This window comes from Salvia splendens, chromosome 2 (assembly GCF_004379255.2).
Source record: "Salvia splendens isolate huo1 chromosome 2, SspV2, whole genome shotgun sequence".
Taxonomy (NCBI): Eukaryota; Viridiplantae; Streptophyta; class Magnoliopsida; order Lamiales; family Lamiaceae; genus Salvia; species Salvia splendens.
The window spans coordinates 39,512,703-39,533,691 of record NC_056033.1 but is presented as its reverse complement, the minus strand read 5'-3'; the positions used below and the strand labels follow the sequence as shown (position 1 = coordinate 39,533,691).

Below are 20,989 nucleotides of genomic sequence, written 5' to 3'. Positions count from 1 at the left end.
CTATCACTAAATCAACCTCCTGACTTTGTGTTTTTGCACTAAGAATTATTTGCCGATGAAGAGATTTCACAAGAACTTGTCATAGTAGTTTTGGTAGTGGACGATACGAGTTACTATAATTTAATTTTGGTAGGGGAACCAAAAGCGAAAAATAACTGATTTTAGTACGCGGAGGAGCTAGTATTAGTAGTTTAGTTTAAGCAACAAAAAAAAATATATTTTGTCGACTTTACCCTAAATAAAGTAAAACTTTGATTTTATTATTAAAAAGGCAAAAATACTCTTTTCCCGCTAACTTGGAGGGAAAATTGAAAATTCATAATACCAAATTCAGCTGCTTGAGTTTGCTAATTTATCGTTGTTTAGATCGATTATTGAAGCAACATAGTCTAAACCGTTGTGATTACATTTCTAGCTTCTTGCAGATACAGATCGGTGTGTTAATCAGCTTCCAAAGGTGGATTTCGCGTGCTCAATAGCACAGATACCATGGCCAATTATTATGACATCGATGACATATTATCTGAAGAAGAGGTGTGTGAATTATTGTCCTGCATATTTTGAAGTGGAAATTTGCTGTTTCAATTGTGTTTTATTTTCACTAGCTCGTCCCAACCGTGTTCCAACATGCTGCAAATGGGGTTGGGCTCTTTGATTCAAGCGACGATGCGGATAAGGTATTGTGGCTGGTGATTCTGGTAGAATGTACAGCAGTATTCAATTAGCCTAGATTTGTAGAAAATGTGCTGAGTTGTTCTTCAAATTGTTCTGACTTTTTCTTCAAATTGTGCTGTTTTGTCTAACTCCGCAGGTGGAAGCTGGTTCGAGCCGTTCTGGCTGGTTCGTCAATTGTATTTGAGACAGCTTATATTTATAAGGGTTCCTCCTTGTTTTGATAGAGAGTAATATATCTCATGATTCTCATTCTAATTAGCCCTAATTTATTGAGATGTAAAATCAATTATAATGCTTTGGTTTGAAACCTAGGGCTATGAAACTTATTATATTGTGCCAATTTGAAGTGATTTTGTGAACATCTAGCTCAGTTCTTGTTTCATGATTTGTTCATTGCTAGATCTAAAACAAGAGAAGAGATAGCAGCTGATGCTGCCCATGTGGATTTAAGAAGCCGGTCTTCATATTTTTATGAGTTGGGGTGTAAGATTGCAATATTGTAAGTCCTTCCAAAGGTTTCTGTAGTGTCTAAAAATTCTCATTTTCACCTGTATATACTAACCATTTCTTTGTGGCACAGTAGAAATTAAAAGAGAACTATTCTCCGATACTGTTATCTGCATTGGGCGTATACCTCATATATTACAATTGAATTTTGTAACTTGAACTGAAAATTCTTAGTTCGTGTCGTTTCAAAGGTTAAATAAAGCTATGGATGTTTTAGTTCAAAGTGAGAGAGCCAGTGAAGCACATCAGCTTATTCCTTTTTTCGTGAATGACCATTGTGTTAATTCCATAAGTTGTAGTGTTCAATAATACAATGATAGATGCCTGTATCTAGCTTCAGGTTACTGTCATTGCACTGTTGTGTTTAACGGCTTAAATTATGTCACTGGTACACCATCAAGATGCAGTCTGTTTTGTCGCAGCTGTTGATTGTTGTGAAATGTACAGGAAAGTGAATGACCATTGTGATGATTCCACCAGTTATACCTGTATCAAGTTTGCTCTCCCTTCAGATTGTGATCAGTAATGCAACATCTAATTTCAGGTTAATACCATTGCACTGTTGTGTTTAACGGCTTAAATTATGTCACTAGTACACCATAAAGAATCATAGATGCAGTCTGTTTTGTTGTAGCTGTTGACTGTTGTGTAAGTTCTTGATTTGTTTTGTACAAGCATGATAGCTGCAGTATTACGATTTCATACCATACATTATACTTGTCTTTTAATGACAGAATCCATGACAGAACCATTGGCTCTTTCCTTCTTGTGGCATTCCAGACCAGATACAGGGACGTGTTGGTTAAGGCTCATAGGTTGACACTTACAATGACCACCAAATACTTGACACTTTTAACTAATGAAGAAACCAAATGTGAGTCTGCAGAATTTGTGAACAGTTTGTACACAATCCACTTCATAGCTGAAAGTTTATTTTCTCATTTTCTGGTAATATTTGTGTTCCTAGTGGCTTTGTTCCTAGTGGCGGATGGGTGGACCGAGATTTCAAGCAGCTCCTGTACTTGGGAGGAAAAGGAAGCCGACTTAGATGGAATTCACGCTCTCTCTTAGAGCATCCCCAACGGTGCTCATGCTGAAGGACGCCGTCCGTGCCGACGGCGCGGCACCATGCTGTCCGCCGCTGTGCTCTTGCCGACGGCACGGCGCTACTTGATGTATCGAGCACGTCCGTGTAACTGAGCAGGGCGACGTGGCAGCACACCATTGGCCAACGGCTTAGCCGTTGGCATTTTCCATTTTTTTTAAACCGAATTTTAATTAAAAAAAAATATTTTTCCACTTCCCAATAAATTTTACCGTTTTCACACCACTTTTAATTTATTTTTCATTTTTTCCCCCAAAATTCACATTTTTCATCTATAAATACCCTCATTTCCACACAAAAAATTTCTCACCACACTATACAATTCTCATCTAAATTCTCTCATCAATTCTCATCTAAATTCTCTCATCAATTCTCAATCTTTCACTTTACTCTTGAAAAAAAAATGTCCGGCTCCAGCGATCACCCCTCCGACTCCCGTGGTTGGAACCACGAATGGTTCTCTAGTCCGAAAACAGAATTTTTGATGTAATTACTCCGTATTTGATAGAATCCTAGTATAATAAGTTAGATAAGATTTGAGTTATATGAAGATTGTTTAATTGAGTAAATAGAAGTACTAGTTATATATATGAGTCATAACTTAATCTTTGAATAAAATCACTTATAATTAGTTTTGGTTTATGAGTCATGACCTTCTCCCGTGACAAAACTAATTTGAGATAATCCCTGATCAATTTAATTTTGTGACAAAACTAATTTAAGATAATCCCTGATCAATTTAATTTTGAGACAAATTAATCTTGAGCAATCGAACATCCCCAATACACTGTACTCAATAATTCTAATCTTTCACGTTCTGTACATACATATTGAAATTATGCATACATCAGGTGCATGTATACTAAGGTCATCCACTACGTTGTTCCCACACCGTTCCTTAAACTACTATTTGCGGGCCTCACTGTACTTTTTTACTCCATTCCTTAACTAAGCAACGGAACCTGCAACCCTCCGTTTCTTATCCGTTCCTTAACCGTTCCTTAAATTACTATTCATTCAATTTTATTTTTTATTTTTATTTCCAACCCAATTCAATTAAAACAAACACACTTCATTACATAAAATAAACTTACAACATAAAATTCGTAAAAAAACATAATTTAATCATTTCCTAAAAAATAAAAGTACACAATTTAATAATTTCATCCCCCAAAGTTTGCCCAAATGTGCTCAATTAGATCCTCTTGGAGTTGGGTGTGGGCGCTAGAGTGGCGTGTCCTTGCACGAATAGATAACCGTTCTTGTATAGACGGATGCGCTCCACTTCGAGGCGGACTACTTGCGGTTGAGCTCCATTATTTGACGCATTTGTTCAAAAGGATCCATTAGTTTGATTAAATTTGGGAGAAGAAAAACAGAGTTAATTTCAGATGAAAATTGGGGTGGAAATAGAGAGGATTTGATAGGAATAGATGTGTGTTTGTGAGTGAAATGAGTATGAAATAGGAGTATTTATAGAGTAAACAAATTTAAAAAAATTAATAAAAAATTAAAAACGGATTAAAAAACGGTAACATTACCGTTGCAAAAAATTATAATTTTTTTAAAATTAAATTCGATTTAAAAAAAAATGAATTATTGCGTCACCGTGACGAAACCCACTCGCGGGGCAGCGAGTGGGCGTCACACATGCGCTGGGAGCTCGCCACGTCGCCGAGGCGACGTGGCGAGACGTGTCGTGGCGCGTCTCGCGGCGACGACTCGCGGCACGCCATGGGCACGACATGGGGACGACACGGGCATCCACAACACGTGTCTCCGCGGTTTCGTTCCGCAGACACGGAACGCGGCACTACGGAGACACGCGTTGTGGATGCCCTAATGTGGCTAGTGCTAGCATAAAGTTGGCACAAGTTGGAATTCAGATGAGTCGATTTCTTGCATTCGTACGTACTCGAATAATTGATGTAAAAACTTACATTAATATTGAGTAATAGCAATGAAGACAAAAAAAGTAGATGGAAAATTAAAGTGCATCGACTTGGAGTATATATAGTATCCAAAAATATATTCTCTCCCTCCCACTCTAAGCAACACATTTTCTTCTTGAGATGTTTTAGTATAAATGACACATTTCTAAATATAGAAATATCTCTCTCTCTGCTTTTTCCCCGTGTCTTACTTTATTCGTTTCACTTTACTCACAAAACAATACTACATAAAATCTCTTGTCGAATTAGAAATGCTCCATTTAGAGTAAGACAGAGGAAATAAGTACAAAAATAGGCACGTGTGATAATGTTTATAGCTAGGAAACATCTATGAAAGCACCTTCTATATTCGTAACATTAAAATACTCCCATTTGCTCTTTTGACGTGCATGAACCAAGTTCCTATCAGCAGGGTCAGCCTAAAATGCCATGACTGCTCCCTCAGTCCTCAAAAATACCTTCTTTAAGTAGAAAACATTAAATCGTCGTTTTGAGATTTTTTAAAAAATTTATAAAATTATAATTTACCCATTATTAAAATAAAGAAACCCTTCCCCTTCTATATTCGTTCTCGTTCACGTTCACTTCAGATTGTAAATCATTCGACCGAATGAATCCTCCTCGCACAACATTGTAGATTACTCCAAACCCAGAATAAGATTTCTTTTCTAAGAGTGTAATGTTTTATAAAAAGTGGAATGCATCAAAGACTCATACATTATAAAACTAAAACTAGACAAGAGTTGATATTCCTCACCATCACATCACTCTTTGAAGCATGCAACTCTATGCTCCAGTTTTCTTCGAAATAGCAATAACATTGAAGTTAATTGAATCAGGGTTTTTCTGGATAAACTTTTGAATAACTTTAGCAGCATCCTGTAGTCAAATTTGCATATCAATACATAATGTATACATATATAACTAGCGCGAGATACGAACTAAGAATAAAGCATAAGTTGCTAAACCACAAGACCTCTATGAAGTCATGATACTGTTTCAAAAGCTTAAACAACAAACAAATCCTCAAGAAAAGAATAACATCACCTGTAATATGGTGCTGCTCGAAGATGCACCGTGTGAAATAGGCCCGGCCCTCCTTCCGTCAAGTTCATACAGTTGTCCTACAAAATTTCGCAGATGATAAGTTAGTATTAGGAGTTTGTTCTCACTCAATTCGGCCTAAATTGAAAAAATCTATCTGAGAAGGAAAGGCATAATCCAGATTTGTTGAACCACTCCTATTCGAACCACAACATAGCATGGAGACAGTGATCCTCATCAATTGACAATTCTGTAAGACGTAAAAGTAACCAGTAGTTTTGTTCTAGAAGCTATACTCAAATATATAGATTAATCCCAAGGAATATTATTATCAACTCAAATACAAAATGTATAGTTATATATGCACAGAATATATGTCCACTTATTGAACTAGTAATAATAAAATGAGATTCAGACGTTTTACACCACACACTCACAGGGGTAGAGAGAGAGGAGGGAGATTTACCATTTACACATGTAAAGCAGATGAAATGGGTGTCAACATTGTCTGATGCCTGCAAATTGAAGGGAATAAAAGGCAGTTCCACCAGTTCAATTAACAAGTCACTCAGTTAACTGAAGGTGAAAATGTTGACTTGGAAAAAAGAACAGGAAACAAAAACAATAGTAGCTGTTTTAAATTTTATGCAAATGTCCAAACCTAACCTCAGTTTCACCAGCAGTTGCTGCAACTGAATGAGCATCTTCCATTTCTCTATCATTTTCCAGGAATTTCGCACGCTGCAGAATCATTTAGTCTTAAAAATACTACTTTAGATGGGAATAACGACATAGAAGACGCCAAAAAAGGCAAGGCGCACACTGACCTGTGACGCATCCATATTTGCAGTGGCATTGAAGAAGTTGTCCAGGTAAGACCCCTCAACTGGAAAACAACACAATTAAAGCAGACAAGTGAGAACTTGAACATAACAGATCATAGTTCATTGAAGAAACATCAAGCACGCAGAACTGAATAATATTTAAATATATATCTCGAAGATAATACAGATTCCTGAACCCTTATATGGTTCGAGAGAGAGGAAATTAAAGCAAAGGATGGATATTCTTAACCTCACTCACCGTACACTCAGCACAATACTGGAGATATGAATTGGGGCTATCCTACTGAGTTTATGCCTAGCAATTCTGGCTTTCAGGCTATTCAGTTCGGTTCAATTGGGCTATATATGTAGTCAAGGACACGTATGAAGAAATGTGGTAGTGAATCACCCAATAGCTTTTCTAATTGAAATCACTTGATCCCTTAGAAGCTTAAAAAGATTATATCCTGAGCAATCCTTATTGAGCAGATATGATCTAAAAGTATGTACGAAATAGCAGTAACCATATTTCCACTCCGTGCACTGGCTGTTTTAATGTCAAAAGCTCATTTAAGCAGAAGATTCTCATGGTAAGCACAAATTTTAGGTTAGGTTCTGAAAACTCCTTATAACATGAATATAATCACAACGAAGGCTATTTCGAACACAAGAAAGAGCTTACCAAGTTTTATCTCAGAAGTTACGTTACCAACAGCATGAAGAAGTCCAACAGTTCCACAGGCATTTCCTACGGTTTGCTTCATAAAGTAAGGTCCACCACTAGATTCCTGTACGAGGTCAAATAAATTGCAGATGTCATTATTCAGAAAGTAACTAAGACATCTATACTAACATACATAATTTATGGTTACGAGAATAAGGGCCCAGATTAAGTACAATGGACAAAAACTAATCAGTAGATGTGCCTATTTAAATCCACAGTAGCATCATTCATAAGACTTAGTTTCTTGAAGTGTACGGTGATAATATGCAAGTATTGCTTGCAAGATAACAAATGGGATTAGGCATTGCTACTAGAACTACTCTATGAAGTCCTTGTGGTTGCATTTCTAGGCCTCGTTTGTTACCCATGTTGGGCCAACATGGTTTAAGAGGTTGTAACCTCCAAGCGTAGGTTTAGTGGTTGAGATAGTAATCTTCGCTCCGTGTTTGTTTGTACAGACACATATCTCCATATCCGTAAACACTCGTTTGGTACGCCCTTTAGAAACTATAGATACACACGTGAAATCCCCATTTTGTCCTCGTTGATTTTTCAAAAGGCCCAGTATGCCCTCGTTGCCCCCATTTGGCGCTGATCTCCAATTTTCGACTACAACCCTAATGCCCGCCAACAACTTACATACTCTCCCAATTACAGTGGCGACTACGGGCGTGTTCCTGTGAATCGGCTCATTTAAAGTTCAATCCCAGCTGTAATCCCAGGTATGTGTATCGTCGATGAGAAGATCCAGCCACCTCCATGTGGTCGCCGTGCAATGTGGAAATTATGAAGTGGTTGGTTTGCATTTGATGAGTACATTTAAAGGAAGTGTGAATCCAATTGTGATCACTGTGCGTGGATGCACGTTGGTCATTGCAGTCATGTGGCCATGTGAAAAGGAATATACTTAAGACTATATCCCAAAAAAGCAACTTAAATTGAACAAATACTACGCCGTGTGTTATTCGACTGAAGCAACAGAATCACTTGCAAAATAATAAGATGACTGAAATTGGTCAAGCTGAATTTAACATTAATCGAAAAAGCCCATACATTAACCACTCTGATCAAGGCACTAACGGAGGTCAAATGAAAATTTGCCTTGATCGAAATCCCCTTACAAACTGGTCACAATCACCTACATTACCATAATCAGATCCTAACTACTACCGAACATAGCTAACGTACGCAATTCCAACGATCTAAGGACGTTCAATCTCCACATGGAACTGGACAACAAACGCATCAACGAGCTTAAAATGGCACCGCACCCCTTCGACCAGATTATTGTCGTGCTTGAATCGCGCCCACCCTTGCTTAACCCATATAGTCGTCGAGTTGTGTTTAAGGGTACAACGCCACATCCATCATCTGTCACCAGATACAATCCTGCTTGTATTGCACCCATCGGGATATGGCGTCGCCAAAAGCCATATGAAATGTCAAGTCTGCGATTGATGTTAGCCGGAGTGAGCGTAACGACGAATGTTGGGAAGCCATCGATGCTTAGTGCCCGGCTATCGTCTACGTAGTCTTCGTCCATTGTTGTCTCGGATTCAGTCCCCGAAGGCAAGTAATTGTCGGACGAATCGATGTCCGGGCCGTGGCTTCCTTCTACATTGTCGTCTTCAACAACTACAAATAAGCAAGTGTTTGAGTATTAGGCCGATATCTAGAAATTATATGATTTCAAGTTACATTACCGTCGACGTCTCCCTAGGGGGGGCAATGTGTTTCGCTATCAAATCGTTTAACATTGAAAATTCCCACATCCACCAAGGTGAAAGTGAGAACATCGCCATTTACGATCCCGGTAGCACGAACGAAATCCCTCCATCCCGATGCGAAGAAGAACCCATGACCAAGCTTTAGAACTCGCACTCTATAGCGGATTCCATTCGGCCAAACGAGCCTACAGTCGAACGGTAGGTCATGGCCGTGAAACCCGATGAATGCGTCGGGAAGTCGCTGCATATTATACGCCGACGTGAAATATAATTTCTTCCAATATCGTGAGTAACACATCAACGCATAAACGAGCTTACCATGTCATCATGGAATCGCCCCTGCTCGAAAACCGCCATGAATGCAGGGAGTCGTTCGTAGGCCGGGTCGACGTTAGGGCCGGAGTTTGAACCATCAGCTTCCATTTTCGGGTATGTATCTGCAGCAAAGGTGCCGAAATTTTCGACTAAGGGTTGAATGTAGGATATCCGTCTATACACCTATTTCCTATATAGCATTTGCATGGAGAAGACAACCGTATGCATTAAAGTGACAGGATGAGGAAGGTGGAGAAAATTTATGATTCATGCATCGATGGGTCAAAGACATAGGCAATCATAAGTCATCATCTTGTCATACATTATTTATTAAGGTTCCACTTGGTGCTTGGTTATAGATGCACAACGCAAGACATTTCATTAATTTATTAGTGGAGAAACAATGTATGCTAATGTCTACAGAGGATGACTTGAAGAAATTATAGTTTTTATATGCATTATTAGTAAGAAATGCCAAAATTGAAGATCACCCTCTATAATCTAGGTTTATCATTTATAAATGTAGTATATTCGCATGACACAACTTACAAAATGAATAAACAAAACTAGAAAGAGTGAACCCAGCTTATACATACTGATTATAAGTTCCTTTTAATCTCAACTTGTACAAGATAAATGTACACAAACTGCAACAATTGCACTAATACTTAAAAATAATATTATATGCTTTATTTCTTGTGAAGTATGCATGCATTGATTGCACATAGATAGTCATAGATAGTCATATGCCCAATTAGTTTATTGTGTGGCTCAATGGTACTTTGACTGGAGGGACACTAGTAGCATTTATGTCATTGGTAGATAAGTGTCAATCAAATTTACTCAAACTCATCTAATTGATAAAGACCATGCTGTAGCTACAAACATGACTTCCCCACTAACACATTATATGCATGCATAAAATAATAGATGTAAACATAGTTGTTGCCTATTATGCTAGCAGGCGAGCTCGGCGGAAGAAATAAATGGTTTGTTTGATAAGACTTTAATCTAACTGGAGTTAATACATCTATAACAACCACCATAACAATTGCATCGATGGGTACTTCCTAGGCTATTACATAAGGAGCTTGTGCATCACTTAGGAAATTCACAATATTTGTAACACACAACTAACAACAAAAGGGCCATGAACACACGTATCCCTAATCAAGCGACCTTCTTCTACAAAGGCAAGTGGAACGCATCGATGGATACATTGCTACTGGCTACTGTAAGCAAGATGCGAACAAGCATCGCTTCGACTGATGATATGGTTTCCGACTCGGTGCTACACGAGGCATGCAAGGTAATAAATCAACATTTTGGCAATGCAATAACTTGTGCTGATGTTGTCAGTCGGCTGGAGCTACTCCGTGTTCGGCACAAGACTTTCAACGAAATTCTAAGTACACCGGGAGTCCGGTGGGACCTTGACGAGAAGCACATCGTTGCGGACGACGAAACTTGGAAGATTATATTTCGGGTATGTCGTTGAAGTGTGAAATGTGTTGGCATTATCTTTGAAGCATATTGGTTTTCACCATGCGTTTTGCATACCTTTGTTTGCAGACTAACCCCCTAGCCGGAGCGTATTATTATCAAGACGAAGCGGAATATGGCCGCTTAACGGCCGTCTTTGGATGTACGGGGGTGAAGGAGGAAAATTCACGCGAGGTGATAACCCTATCAGACACAACCGAGGTCATTGTGATAACGGATTCGCCCGTGCCAAATGCACCAACTCGTGCGAAGCATGTTCCTTCGCCAGGTGATGCGGAAGAAGTCAATTCGCCCTTCATCAATCCATCTAAGACGGTTATCCGGAAACTGTTTGACGAGTCATCGAGCAATACTGAACAAGGCTCCCCAAGCAGGGCGGGCGGACTTGTTGGACGCATGGATGGAACGCGGTTGATTCCAGTGAAGCAAGAGTACTCATCACCGAAAGGCTCGTCGTGCGCGTCTTGGAGTCCGGCCGCACCATCGCGCAAAGCAGCACCGTAAGTATGTACGTTGTGACCCGGCCAGTGTCGATATCTTTTGTTAAAGTATTTATATTTTGATGTATAAGTAGAATGAAGTAATGGTTGTTTGCTGTGTGTTTAAGGGCTGTTTTGGTAAGTGTGATGTAGAAGCGGGACTGATCTGTTTGGTTTTGAATTTATATTTTGTATGATTAATCGATGCAATGCAATTGTAGTTGACCATAACATAGTACTCTACAGAGGCGAAAAGCAATACTAATGACTATAAAGATGTAAAACAAATACGCATTACAACAAACAAAGTGTGTTAAAAAGTATGTTATTACACATATCATTGCATTAATATAAAGTGCAGAGTCATCTGATGAATAATCGCACCCCCATCGATCACACGCTTGCCCTATGTGCCCACATTGCAGCAGCAAGGTCGTCCCTCTTCTTCGTCCACATTGGGGTTTGCGCGACCGTATTGATAGTGGGCAAGACGGGGTCATCATGATCACTCCCGTACCCATCTTGAAGCTCAACTCCTACCAATTCATCATACGGGTCCACCTCCATGTTAGTGCGAATAAAATTGTGGAGCAAGAAACACGCAATGATCAATCCCGTTTGGACCTCTATAGGATAGAAGCTTGGACTACGAAGTATTCCCCAACGCATCTTCAAAACTGCAAAAGAACACTCAATCACATTACGAGCTTTAGAATGCTTCAAGTTGAACAATTCAATTGCTGTTTGCGGTGCTTGGGATCCTTGACCCCACTCTTTCAAATGGTAACGAACGCCCTTGTATGGAGTGATGAATCCCTCGCTGTTGGCGTATGCACTGTCACAGAGATAATAGCAATCTACAAATTTGAAACAATGTGCAAAAGTGAGTGTCCAGCATATGCACAATACTAACGCAACTATCACTATGTCTGACCTTTGGGAACTTTAAGCCCGAGAGGCCGGCTTATTGCATCGCGTAATATTCGCGAATCACCAGCTGAACCCTCCCAACCTGGCAGCACATACACGAACCGAAGTTGTCGATCACATACTGCAAGTGTATTTGTGGACACTTGCCCCTTTCTATTACGATAACGTGGTGTGTCAACAATGGGTACTCGTACGGGTATGTATGTCCCATCTAAAGCTCCTAGACAACCCTACAAACATTTTTGGATCACAGGTCAGCCATGATTTTAGTACAAAGTAAAAACTTGCGGCCAACAGATTACACATACCTTAAACCACTTCCATCTTGAGTCCGTGCAATCATCACCAACCGGATTAGGTTTCACTAACATAATCTCATGCAACGTAAGCACCCCACGGAGCACCATATGTGTATACTTAGACACTGTTTCAGAAGAACGCATGAAATCGTGACCCACAACCCTTGTCTTTTTGTGATGAGCTAGGATGGACAAAAATATAGCAACTTGTTCCTCCACCGTGACACATTTCTGGTCTATTAATCCAGCCGGGTCACGAAGAATTCGACATAATCTACCGAACGTGTTTCTATCCATCCGCAAATTGTCTATACATGAACGATCACTGACCCGGACAAGCCTATCCAGCTGCTTTACATGCGCCGGAATGGAGTCAATCATTACTTCTTGGGTAACTCTCCCCCCCCGTTTCCTACTCCGTTCGTTCGATCTGAACATTGTGATGAACATGCTGACAAGAAGCATGTTTAGCCGATAGTTTCGCATTATTTCCTCAAGCAATATCAGTACCTCGGTTGGCTCCTGTCTATCCATCTACATGAGCAAATGTCAGCATAGCTTACTGGAGGTGCTACAAATACAACAACATCAGCTCAAATGACAGACAAGCACAGTTGAATCATCACATTACATCGTTTTAAAAAAAAAACGTTAATAAAATGCGTAAATCAATTGCTGGATGGTATTTGTGTAACCCTAAAATCCATGGAATTGTATGCCTAAATCAATTGCTGAATGGACACTGGGGCACAAATGGTGAAGGATATGGGGGTTCATGACCACATGTATTTCTTAGTTTGTTTACAAAACCTCAAAATGGCCAACGTATCTGCCAACGCAAGACACCATCGTTGATTTAAACACAGAACACATACTGACTTCAATATCAGCAGTGCCAATTTCTGGAATCACGTATACTTATTAAGCCAAATTCAGAGGACCGCAGTCTAACACATATTACAACATATAGGCGACCCCTTAGCAACAAATTTAAAAGGCCATTTCGGCTCAATAGCAACCTAATTTAAAGTCAGGTACCGAGATATGCCGAACATACCTGCTGAACATCGTCGTGGTCGGACATGGCAAGCACGGCGAGCGAGAGACCAAGAACGTTAGCTTGCAACCTAACAATCAAAGCACCCGTGGTCAGAAATTCGAATTGGGTAAGCACATTATGAAATTTTAAACTACAAGTGCTACAACGGCAACCACGATGTCCGACCCAATGATCCTCACTGAACACGTCGATTATGAGCAATTGGTGGTTGATTGTGGCGGAAATTCGATGGAGATGGAGTAAATGGAGCTGAGCTGAAGGGTATTGCAGTCAATTTGGGTGAAGTGCGAAATATTCACCGCGATGCTGAGCTCCTATCGCGTGTTTCAGTAGAGACAGAGTTAACTCTGTTTTCGTCGCCCGTATCGCACGAAGAGTCGGGTTATGGGATGGATGCACCGGGTCAGTAAGATTGCTAACATGGAAACCAAACAAAGAATAATGGGTAGATAGGGAGGCCTATCTATGCCTAACATGGGTAACAAACGAAGCCCTAGAGTCTACAATGAGTTACATCAATCAGTAAAGGTATTACAAGAAGACGTAAACAATTGAGACTCTATGAGGACTGAGGACAACAAGTCCTCCTCATTATTCCCTAACTAAACCTTATTTCTTCTATCAATCAGAAACTTGTTGTTTCCACTGGATCAGTGATTCATAATCCCTCCCCTAGCCCTCTTCTTTCTAGGCTTTTAAATCTGTTTCTCAGTCTTGATGATTTTACTTTGCAAGATTTGTGCTCTTTACCTTTTGGAAGGACATTATCTTTTAGAGGATCATGATGTTACTAAGAGATGGGTTTTTGATATCTTCGTAATTTTTCTTGCCAATCCAAAACAATAGGATCATGAAATGACACAGAGGTAGAAGTGCTAACCTTTGTCGAACTATCTTGTTGAATCCTCTCTTCCCCACTCTGTAAAAACACAGTATTGTCATAAACACACGCACACATATATACACACACAATTCAATAGGAGTATGAGATATACAACAAATGGCACGAGCACTTTGCGCTCACATTTAGACAAATATAATGGACTTTTAAGCAAATAGTTGAGCTTGCAACGGAATGCTATAATTGCTATTAGTGAATCCCCATTTAATTAGAAAAATTCACCATCCTTAAGCTTAAACTGTCCAATGCTATGTCTTTAACGCTGACAATCAAGAACAAGCTGCGATTTTCGAAATAGAAATTACCTTGGGAGTTATGGGGTAGAGGAACAACACGGCGAGCACCGGCTGTGGAACCATGGCCAATAGCTCTTCATCAAGTCCATAAACATCAAAGCACTCTGCCTCATCAGGGGAAACACCAAGTCCCCAAATAAACTGCTCATCACAATTAACATTCTTCACTAACTCATCATAAAATACCAAATCTCCATAACACCGCTTCTCTCCATTAATTACTATTCCTTTTCCAGTTTTTCATCTCTTTAAAATTCATCCCCTCCTGTTTTGGTATCTTCAATACATACATGATCCATAACCAAAATCAACACGAAAAAAAATAGAGAACGCCGAATACCTGGTTCATAACATCAGGATTTGCTTCAAGAGGAAGCCATCTCTTCGAAGAAGGGATTGTCGCCATTTTTCTTCCTACTCTCTTTTTCAGGTTTTTGGTTTTGCTTTGGGTTTTGATGTGATTGAGTTTATAAACATTTAATTAAATTGTTCATTAATATTTTGTAATGGATTAACATGAATATTACTTTTAATTCCTCTTTTTTATTTTTTTGTTACTTTATTGTTTAAGAAAGTACACTTGTCATTTGCTTCGCCGATGAGCATCTCCAATGGCGGCGAGCGGGCCGACTAGTCGATTTCCGGGGCTCGCCGGTCCGCTCGCCGAACCATTGGAACCGGCGAGCGCCATTTCGGCGAAAAAATCGCCTAGCGCTGGCTGATTCGCGAGCGCTCGCCGCCATTGCAGGCTCAGGACCGGCGAGCGAATTAAATTTTTTTTTTAAATTTCGAAACACTATATATACGCGATTTGCACGTCATTTTCATTCACTCCACTTGTTTTAACGAGTACTCTCTCTATCTTAATTTTTGTACAAGATTAATAACGCGAAATGGAGAACAACAACGAAGGTACTCCAGTGACGAGCGGGTCTCAAACTCCCTCGGTACCCGTGGGAGGTGGATGGGGTCCGATGCCCGAGTACTACAACATGTACCCGTAGCAGCAGATGATGCCCGGGATGGCACCCCGGGGGAGTATGCCGGGGGGTTTACCGGCTATGATGGGGTGGACACCCGGGATGCAGATGATGCCGGGGTGGGGTCCCGGGATGCAGATGATGCCGGGAGGGGTACCGGCGACACAGGGGACGCCGGGGGGGATGACGGGGTGGACACATCGACCCCAACGGAGACGCATTTCACGCAATATGAGACTTTCTCCTTAGAGGAGTTGGGGTTTGATCTTCTCGGTGTTCCGGAAACTCCCGTTCAAACGGGGGGAGTAGGGCGGGGTCGGGGCCCCGCAAAGAAAAAGGACAAGGGGAAGGACAAGAGGGTCGGCCAGTCGTCGCAGCCGGTTGAGGACGACCCCTCGGTGCGGAGGAAGTGGACGGACGCGGAGAACATCGCGCTTTCCAAGGCGTGGGTGAGTGTCTGTGATGATCCTCTGACTTCGAACAATCAGAGGATCGTCAACATGTGGGCCAAAATTGTTGCAGCCTACATGAGATTTTGCCCAGAGGAGAGGCCGCGCACCGGGGAGGAGTGCCGGAAGGAGTGAGACCGAATCAGGGCTGGGGTCTCCTGATTTTCGGGCTTGTACGCCAGTGCCCTCCGCATACAGAGCAGTGGCCAAATGAAGGATAACTGCAGGAGGATAGCGGAGAAAGCCTTCCCCCAGCCCGGGTTGTATAAGGAGTTCACCTACTGGAACTGCTACGAGGTGCTGAACGATTCCGAGAAGTTCCGGGCAGGTGTCGACGCTGGCTGGCCGAAGAAACAACGACTGAACTATACCAGTGATTACAGTGGCAGCAGCGGCGGTTCTCACGACCTCCCCGAGGATGCGGAGGAGCTCCCGTCCCCGCCATCGTTCGCTCGCCGAACTTGCCCAGTTGGTCAAAGGCGGGCGCAACGGGAGGCGAGGGGGGGCGCCGGGGGTCCCAGGAGGTACAGTCGGCATCCCCCCTTGGCCAGTCGACAGAGGATCTCAAATTCTTCGCGCGTCAACAAACGCCCGCTCAGATGGCCAAGACGTTAGCCGAATGGCGGATGGTGACAGACCCCGAGGAGAAGAGTTTTCTTCACGCAATGCTCGTGAGCATGCGTGACGATTTGAAGACCGGGGGGTTCCGGCGGATACGGAGGCGAGGGGGGCGACGAAGACGAGGAGTGAGGCGGATGTCGTGTTTTTTTTAAATAATGTAATTTTTTTTAATTAATTTATTTTTAATGTATTTTTTTTAAAATTAATGTATTTTTTTTATTGTACTTTTTTTAAATTTAAATAATATTATTGAATTTTCTCGTATCTGTGCCGTACATTTAATTCCGTATTATGTGTGATTGTCAATTATTGTTTTATATAATTATGGGTGATGTGACTAGATTATTGCTGGGCTATTTGCTTGTCCTGATGATGTGACAGGAGGATTTTTAGTGCTGATGATGTGGCAGAAGGAGTTTGTGGCTGAGCTATTGCTGGGCGAAAGCCACTCGATATGCCCTATTGGATTCGGAGGAATGAGGTTGATAATTTCTAGCAGATTAACTGTTTGAGAAAATGATCAAGTCGAGCTAATCTAGCCCTTGTTCGGGTAATAATCTTATTAATTAAAAATGGAAAATTTGTAACTGTATACGCAAATTAGAACTCTCTAATTACCAGAAAATTTGTTATTGATTTTCGATGATGCGACTTTGAAGTTGATTTGCAATCAATATGTGATTTGGATTGGGGTTGTATTAACTTGTATATATGTGCTGATTAACACTGTTTTGTAATGAATTCTAATGCAGAAACACCGTAGAGAACCGAAATGCATCACCTTCTTCGGCTAAAAACTAGTAAAAGGATTGTTCAAGTATCCTTTTCCTTGATCTCGGTTTGCTCACAAATATCTAAACATGTCTACTGCAGCCTCTCTGCTCCAGCAATTCAACCCCTACCAACACAGCCTTCACAATTCCACACAAATTTGTCTGAAATTAACCGCTATATTGTCTCCTATAACAAAAGGATAACCTCCCACATCCAATGCGGGGACTTAAATTCTGCTCTGCAAGTTTTTCAGAGTATGAAGATGAAAAATACGGTGTCTTGGAACTCAATTCTAGCTGGGTTTTCGAGCAAGCCCGGGAAATTGAAAGAAGCCCGCCAACTGTTCGACGGAATTGCTGAACCAGACAATATTTCGTACAACCTCATGTTGGCTTGTTATTTCAGGAATGGTGATGTGGAAACTGCCAAGGAATTCTTCAGAAAGATCCCAATTAAAGATACTGCTTCATGGAATACTATGATTTCAGGGCTTTCATGGAACAGGATGATGGATGAGGCTCGGGAGTTTTTTGCTGCGATGCCAAGAAAGAATGCTGTCACATGGAATGTGATCATATCTGGATATGTTGAGAGTGGGAATATGGAGTCGGCATTGGAGTTATTCGAGGAAGCTCCTATCAAGGGCGTGGTTGTGAAGACGAGTATAATAACTGGATACATGAGGAGCGGGAAGGTTGAATTGGCTGAAAAGACGTTCCACGAGATGCTGGAGAGGAATTTGGTGACATGGAATGCGATGATTTCAGGCTATGTCGAGAATGGTAGAGGGGAAGATGCTTTGAAGCTTTTCAAGAAAATGATGGAATTGGATATTCAAGGCAATCCATCTAGCATGAGTAGTGTCCTTTTAGCTTGTAGTAATTTGTCCATGTTGAAATTGGGGAAACAAATCCACCAGCTTGTTTTCAAGTCCCCTATCTGTTTCGACACGAAAGTGGGAACTTCATTAGTCAGCATGTATTGCAAGTCCGGGGTTCTTGAAGATGGATGGGAACTATTCATGGAGATGCGGCTTAAAGATGTGGTTACATGGAATGCAATGATCTCGGGCTATGCCCAACACGGGGTCACTCACAAAGCTCTCAATCTATTTAATGAGATGAGAAACCAAGGAATGAAGCCAAATTCAAATACCTTTATTGGAGTTTTATCTGCCTGTAATCATGCAGGATTAGTAGAACTAGGTGTTCATTATTTTGAAAAAATGCAGAAGGATTATGGAATTGAAGTAAAATCGGAGCATTACGCAAGTATGATAGATCTTCTTGGTCGAGCTGGTAAGCTTACCAGTGCTCTGGATTTGATCAAAAGAATGCCATATGAGCCTCATTCTGCCATGTATGGATCCCTTCTAGGTGCTTGTAGGGTTTATAAAAACTTAGAAATTGCTGAGTTTGCTGCCACAAAATTGCTTAATCTCGAACCTAGTAATCCTTTTGCATATGTGCAACTTGCAAATGTGTATGCTGCGAAGAAGGAATGGGACAGTGCTCGTAGAGTTAGAAGGGCAATGAAGGACATTAGAGCCATTAAAACACCTGGATACAGCTGGATTGAGATCAAGAATGTGATTCACGAATTTAGATCAGGAGACAGGCTTCATCCTGAACTGAAAAACATACACAGAAAACTTAACGAGCTCGAGAAGAAAATGAAGCTGGCAGGATATGTGCCTGATCTTCAATCTGTCTTGCACGATGTCACAGAGGATGAAAAGGAGCGGCTACTTCTTCTGCATAGCGAGAAACTGGCCATAGCCTTGGGGATAATAAGCCTGCCACTAAGTGAGGCTATTAGGGTCTTCAAGAACTTGAGAGTTTGTGATGACTGCCATTTGGCAACGAAATATATTTCAGCAATAGAAGGTAGAGAGATCATAGTTAGAGATACAACGCGGTTTCACCATTTTAAAAATGGAAAGTGCTCTTGTGGGGACTACTGGTAATACTTCGAAGCTGCCGGTGAACCTCTTTTCATGGCATATTTAACCAGTGGAATATAGAGCTAATCATCGTATTGTTTCAATGAGGCATGGGATTGCCTTGCACGATCTAAACTCCTTCGATCTCCACCTGTAAGTTAAAGGAAACTTCCGAATTTTAATACCATGTGACTGTACGTTGGTTCTTTGTTTACAGTTTTTCGTGAATTTTATGCGTGTTAGATTGGGAATAGGCCAATGAATATATTCTTCGTCAGTTTAGTATCTCTAGTCTTTCTGCAATCACCTCACTATTGCAGACCACACATTGTATTATTTACTTCTTATCCTGAGCTCTAAAAGTTTCTTAAACCTGTAAACATTATTATATCTCCTAAAATATATCAATAATGTACAGTAAACACATTTTCTGACATTTTGTCAATATCAAGAGTAAAATGCATCAAGCAAGTATTGCTTACCTCCTTTTGTCTTTGGCGAACTTTGGACAGGAATAAAGCGTTGGACAGCTGGTTTTTCCGGTTGTTAGTATTTTAGTTTTTCATGGCGTTCGTGACAATGCAGTTCTCTATGGTTAAAATTGTGAGCAATTCGGACTGCTGATCAGTTAAATGTAAGCAAGCTAGAGTATTTTGGTTAGATGAAGCTTTGTAACATGATGATGCTGGAGATGAACTTTTTCAGTATCAAGATATTTGAGAATGTTCCCAAGGAATATTTGAAACTTCTGAGGTTGGATGAGTTTCGTAGATCAGAAAACGAGCAGCTGCATAGGGGAATTCAAAGGTGTGAAACTTTTAGTTCAAATTGTTAGGTTTTTTATTCTTTTATTTGCTTAGGGGGTGTTCGGTTTGCAAGATTGTATCCGGGATTAAATTTGTAGTTTGTTGGTTCATGAGATTCAATCTCTCAACTCAATCCTAGATGAATAATCATGGGATAATTAGTCATAGCTAATCACATATGACTAAAATAATCTCACAACCCAATCCTATATTATATATTGGTATTATTTTATCTTGGCAACCGAACACTACCTTAATGTGTTTTCTATTTGTCTGGCAGAGATGAATAAAGAAGATGAAAAGATGGGGAGGCATGCTTCGGAATCAGGACTTGCAAAATGAGTTCAAAAAGCAGAGTATAGTCTGAGTCCAAAGCGCAAAAGCCCGCATCTGAGAACAATGGGCAGGTAACAATCTTAGGCCACTGATTTCATTTCTCCAGAAAACTGATAATCGAGTCGAGCTGAGTTAAGTAGCTGACCATTTAGTTAGTATCAGCATTCATGTTCAGCAGCAATGGATTCCAGTCTGATTCCTACTCTATCCATTGGCAGTGAGTGTATATAAAATTTGCAATGTTAAGTTGGATGTATTGAAAAACAAATCATGTTTTTGTTGGCAATATTCAGGCATCAAGATGGGAAGCCGGCGTCAAATTAGGCAGACAAAGGCACAACTGTTTTACACAAGATATAGGAGGATGGAGGCTGATTAATACCAAAGAAACGAAGAGGGAGATGGTCTGGTTTGTGATCCAATTCAAGTTCCTGTTGGTTCAGGTATGAGGGCTCGAGCAAAGAAATTCAAGTGCTTAAGCTTATTCATGAAGTTCTAGTTCAAGAATTATCCAAAAGGCCCCATTAGATAATACCAGAAGGTGCTAGTGCTGTAGTATATGTACATGCTCGATAGAATTTCGCAAAGCAAAGTTTGTATTTTTTCACCCAGAAAATAGAATTGGTTATAAATCAAGTCTCGAATTCCATTTCATTTTTGCCGAGTGGATTTAATTTCATTATGCATCCACTCTAGTAATTGTAATAATTTTATTCTTCACAATATAAATGAGTTTTTAT

At 40.5% G+C, this 20,989-nt stretch overlaps 3 protein-coding genes across 12 annotated transcripts; 2 read left to right on the top strand and 1 right to left on the bottom strand.

Moving 5' to 3' along the window:
- Positions 1–272: 272 nt before the first annotated feature.
- Positions 273–2,501, top strand: LOC121769690. 5 transcript variants are annotated; one of them, XR_006043676.1, is made up of 7 exons: positions 273–534; positions 606–677; positions 812–840; positions 1,076–1,174; positions 1,630–1,726; positions 1,917–2,056; positions 2,150–2,501. XR_006043676.1 is itself a non-coding variant. In XM_042166427.1 (4 exons), exons 2-4 carry the CDS (start codon positions 1,638–1,640, stop codon positions 2,251–2,253), a joined length of 333 nt encoding a protein of 110 aa, XP_042022361.1. In that variant the 5' UTR covers positions 695–1,174; positions 1,630–1,637; the 3' UTR covers positions 2,254–2,501. The 5 variants fall into 5 exon arrangements, 1 of the variants encoding a protein (XP_042022361.1); XR_006043675.1 differs by having other exon boundaries at positions 274–534; positions 812–902; positions 1,929–2,056; XR_006043674.1 differs by having other exon boundaries at positions 276–534; positions 812–902; positions 1,963–2,056.
- Positions 2,502–4,877: 2,376 nt separating this feature from the next.
- On the bottom strand, positions 4,878–14,806 carry LOC121792764 (ubiquitin carboxyl-terminal hydrolase 3-like). 4 transcript variants are annotated; one of them, XM_042190846.1, is made up of 9 exons: positions 14,682–14,806; positions 14,351–14,482; positions 14,025–14,063; positions 6,790–6,895; positions 6,111–6,169; positions 5,950–6,024; positions 5,750–5,798; positions 5,287–5,363; positions 4,878–5,118 (listed from the first exon to the last, which is right to left on the bottom strand). In XM_042190846.1, exons 1-9 carry the CDS (start codon positions 14,745–14,747, stop codon positions 5,026–5,028), a joined length of 696 nt encoding a protein of 231 aa, XP_042046780.1. In that variant the 5' UTR covers positions 14,748–14,806; the 3' UTR covers positions 4,878–5,025. The 4 variants fall into 4 exon arrangements, with proteins under 4 accessions (XP_042046780.1, XP_042046779.1, XP_042046777.1 ...); XM_042190845.1 differs by lacking the exons at positions 4,878–5,118; positions 5,287–5,363; positions 5,750–5,798; ... (2 more) ...; positions 6,790–6,895; positions 14,682–14,806 and adding exons at positions 11,121–11,712; positions 11,790–12,015; positions 12,094–12,618; positions 13,142–13,211 and having other exon boundaries at positions 13,310–14,063; positions 14,351–14,460; XM_042190843.1 differs by lacking the exons at positions 4,878–5,118; positions 5,287–5,363; positions 5,750–5,798; ... (2 more) ...; positions 6,790–6,895; positions 14,682–14,806 and adding exons at positions 11,121–11,712; positions 11,790–12,015; positions 12,094–12,618; positions 13,142–13,211 and having other exon boundaries at positions 14,351–14,452.
- Positions 14,807–16,886: 2,080 nt separating this feature from the next.
- Positions 16,887–20,989, top strand: LOC121792762 (pentatricopeptide repeat-containing protein At4g16835, mitochondrial-like). Of its 3 annotated transcripts, none has more exons than XM_042190841.1 (5): positions 16,887–16,941; positions 17,144–19,260; positions 19,620–19,914; positions 20,194–20,320; positions 20,543–20,989. In XM_042190841.1, exon 2 carries the CDS (start codon positions 17,164–17,166, stop codon positions 19,129–19,131), a length of 1,968 nt encoding a protein of 655 aa, XP_042046775.1. In that variant the 5' UTR covers positions 16,887–16,941; positions 17,144–17,163; the 3' UTR covers positions 19,132–19,260; positions 19,620–19,914; positions 20,194–20,320; positions 20,543–20,989. The 3 variants fall into 3 exon arrangements, with proteins under 3 accessions (XP_042046775.1, XP_042046776.1, XP_042046774.1); XM_042190842.1 differs by lacking the exon at positions 16,887–16,941 and having other exon boundaries at positions 17,017–19,260; positions 19,620–19,741; positions 19,813–19,914; XM_042190840.1 differs by lacking the exon at positions 16,887–16,941 and having other exon boundaries at positions 17,017–19,260.

Bases quoted from the DNA above. Each gene is read 5' to 3' on its own strand.
- LOC121769690 (XM_042166427.1), top strand. From the start codon at position 1,638: ATGACCATTGTGATGATTCCACCAGTTATACCTGTATCAAGTTTGCTC. The intron at 1,727-1,916 runs GTTAATACCATT...TTTTAATGACAG, and splicing joins AATGCAACATCTAATTTCAG to AATCCATGACAGAACCATTG. The intron at 2,057-2,149 runs GTGAGTCTGCAG...TTGTGTTCCTAG, and splicing joins AACTAATGAAGAAACCAAAT to TGGCTTTGTTCCTAGTGGCG.
- LOC121792764 (XM_042190845.1), bottom strand. From the start codon at position 13,168: ATGTCCGACCACGACGATGTTCAGCAG. The intron at 12,016-12,093 runs GTATGTGTAATC...AAATGTTTGTAG, and splicing joins CAAGATGGAAGTGGTTTAAG to GGTTGTCTAGGAGCTTTAGA. The intron at 11,713-11,789 runs GTCAGACATAGT...TCAAATTTGTAG, and splicing joins CGGGCTTAAAGTTCCCAAAG to ATTGCTATTATCTCTGTGAC.
- LOC121792762 (XM_042190841.1), top strand. From the start codon at position 17,164: ATGCATCACCTTCTTCGGCTAAAAACTAGTAAAAGGATTGTTCAAGTA.